The sequence below is a fragment of the Babylonia areolata genome, chromosome 20, assembly GCF_041734735.1.
Source record: "Babylonia areolata isolate BAREFJ2019XMU chromosome 20, ASM4173473v1, whole genome shotgun sequence".
NCBI lineage: Eukaryota > Metazoa > Mollusca > Gastropoda > Neogastropoda > Buccinidae > Babylonia > Babylonia areolata.
Window position 1 is genome coordinate 52,150,241 of NC_134895.1, and position 2,500 is coordinate 52,152,740.

The following is a 2,500-nucleotide window of genomic DNA, read 5'->3' on the forward strand; positions in this document are numbered from 1 at the left end:
TCTCTCCCTCCCTCACTGTCTCTCACTCCCTCTCTCTCCCCCCTCCCTTTTCTTTCTCTCCCCTTACACACACACACACACACACACACACACACACACACACACACACACAGACCAGCACACACATTCTTACACCTTTTCATTTTTTGGCGAACCACAACCTTCCTTTCCCCCCTCCACCCCTCCCCCCACCCTCCAGTGTTTAACCATCCCCCCCTTCTTTTCCTTTGTAAATATTGCTAACTTTTTTCTCTGATTTTTTTTTCTTTTTTTTTCTTTTTGATTACCCCTCACAGTTCTTAGTTCTACCTCTGTCTTGGTGTTGCCCTCTCTTTTCTTCTCCATTCTCTACTTTTCTCCCCCCATGAAGAAGGGCCTAGGGCCCGAAACGTAGAGAAACCCTTTCATCATAGGACAAGTTACCACCTACAGGCCAGTCTGAACCGTTTTGTCGCCAACATTGAATGGAACACGAGGTGGAGGGGGGAAGGGGCCTGGGGGGGGGTGGGGGGCAGGGGGAGCGGGGAGGGGGGGGGGGTGTAAGGGTGATGGGGGTGGGGAAGTGGAACTGAAACAGAGGGAGGGTGACGGAAAGATGCGAGAGGAATGGGTGGCGTGGTGGTGGGGTCTGGGGGGAAGTGGGGGGAGGGGGGGAGAGAGATAAAGGCGCATAACATTTTGTTTATAAAAATATGCGCGAAGATGAATAGAAGTTGAACAAGATAGCAGTCTTAGACCTACTAGCAGCTGATTATTGACTAACATCCCTTGCACGCATAATTATAGAAAAAAATAGAACAGAATAGAATGGAATGTCTTTGGTACTAAGTGAGCGATGTCACAAGGAATATATTGAGGGTATCCCCTTAAGATATATAGATACATCAAACACCGTTAACAGAATAATTAGGTATCATAGATAATAATTCGTGATCATAACAATGACTCATGGAGAATAAATAGATAAAGTAGATAATATAATTATTGTAGATAAATTCGTGATCACATCAAAGACGCCTGGATAGAAAATAGCTATCGTAGTAGATAACGTAATGTAGATGAATTCGCGATTGTATCAAAAACGCTTGAAGAATAATTATATATCGTAAGTGATTTATTGAAGAAAAATTCGTGAACATAAAAATGACGTGTACCGAATAATCATCGAAGGTGATATAGCGCAAATGAATTAGTTATCGTATTAATTACTTTTGGAGTGATGGCCGTCTCCACTCTGGGAGGGACGCTCACTCAGTCTGGCTCCGCGACTAAGCCATTTATTGTCGTTAGTAGGGGGGCTTAGTAGGTGGTGTCCTAAGTACGTTAACTCAGAACAGGCACCACTGAACACCAACGAAGTGACTCAGCAGCAGTGCAGGGTCTCATCTGGTGTGTGGCCTCCTGGCGACCTAACATCGATGGTTCCCTGCGGACTGCCGACGCTGGAACTGTGACGGACGAACCCGGGTGTGGCCGTGTATGGGGGAATCTAAATGAGCAGCGTGGGAGAAATGTCACTGAAACGGTGCAGATGATGGGGCAGAAAAAAAACACCCTTGGAGAATGATTAGATATCGTTGGTAATAGAATGAAGATAAATTCGTGATGTAATATCAAACAATTCACAATCATATTAATGACGTTTAGAGAATAAGTAGATATCGTAGATAATGTACCGAATACAAATTTGTGATCATAGCAATGATGCCTGGCGCGGATTGCACGAGCGGACTCAGCAGCGGTAAGTTTGCTTATCGTTGAGAACAACTGTAAGCAAACTTAGCGCTGCAAAGATTACCTACATGCAACCCTGGTCCAGGGGAAAATAATACATCGTAGATATCGTAATCATAGATGATATCTGACCACTCACATCAGATCACCAAACAGATCCTCTTCCTCCATCGTTGAGGTCAGGTTCTCTTGACCTTGACCTTGACCCGGCCATCCTTCTTCTTCCGCTTCCTCCTCCTTCTTCTCCTCCTTCTCCTCCTCTTCTCTCAAGGCCTCCCCCTCCCCCTCCACCTCCCTCTCTTCCTCCTCCTCCTCTTCCTCCTCCTCCCTCCCCGGCTGGGGGCTGTGGTCGTCCTTGACCCACTTTTTGACCTTGAGGTCGTGGGAGAAGACCTCCCCGTTGACCCCGATGCGGATCCTGTCTCCCTTCTCCAGCTGGGCGGCCACGCGACTCCCCACGGAGCCCTCGATGTTGTAGTAGTCCTGGGCACTCTGGAACGCTGCAAAGTCAGGGGCACAGATCTAGGTCATAGGATTTGTTACGATGGATGCTTCATTCGTTTGTGCATCTGTTGTGCATGTGTGTTTGTATATGGAGGGGTGGGTGTGGTTGTGGTGTGTGGGGGTAGGGGTGGGGGGTGCGCGCGTGTGTGTGTGTGTGTGTGTGTGTGTGTGTGTGTGTGTGGGTGGGTGGGTGGGTGGGTGTGGGTGTGTGTGTTTTCATATTTATTTGTTTACCTAATTATTCATTGACATCATCATTATC

The 2,500-nt window shown here is 47.3% G+C and overlaps 1 protein-coding gene across 3 annotated transcripts in view; it reads right to left on the minus strand.

The window, feature by feature from the left end:
- The window catches only part of LOC143294710 (uncharacterized), a 50,065-nt gene that overhangs the window by 12,076 nt on the left and 35,489 nt on the right, over positions 1-2,500 (minus strand). For all 3 annotated transcript variants that reach the window (XM_076606122.1, XM_076606121.1, XM_076606120.1), the window contains exon 6: positions 1,874-2,234. In XM_076606122.1, coding sequence (XP_076462237.1) covers positions 1,874-2,234 — 361 coding nt within the window. The remainder of the gene's footprint in view (positions 1-1,873; positions 2,235-2,500) is intronic.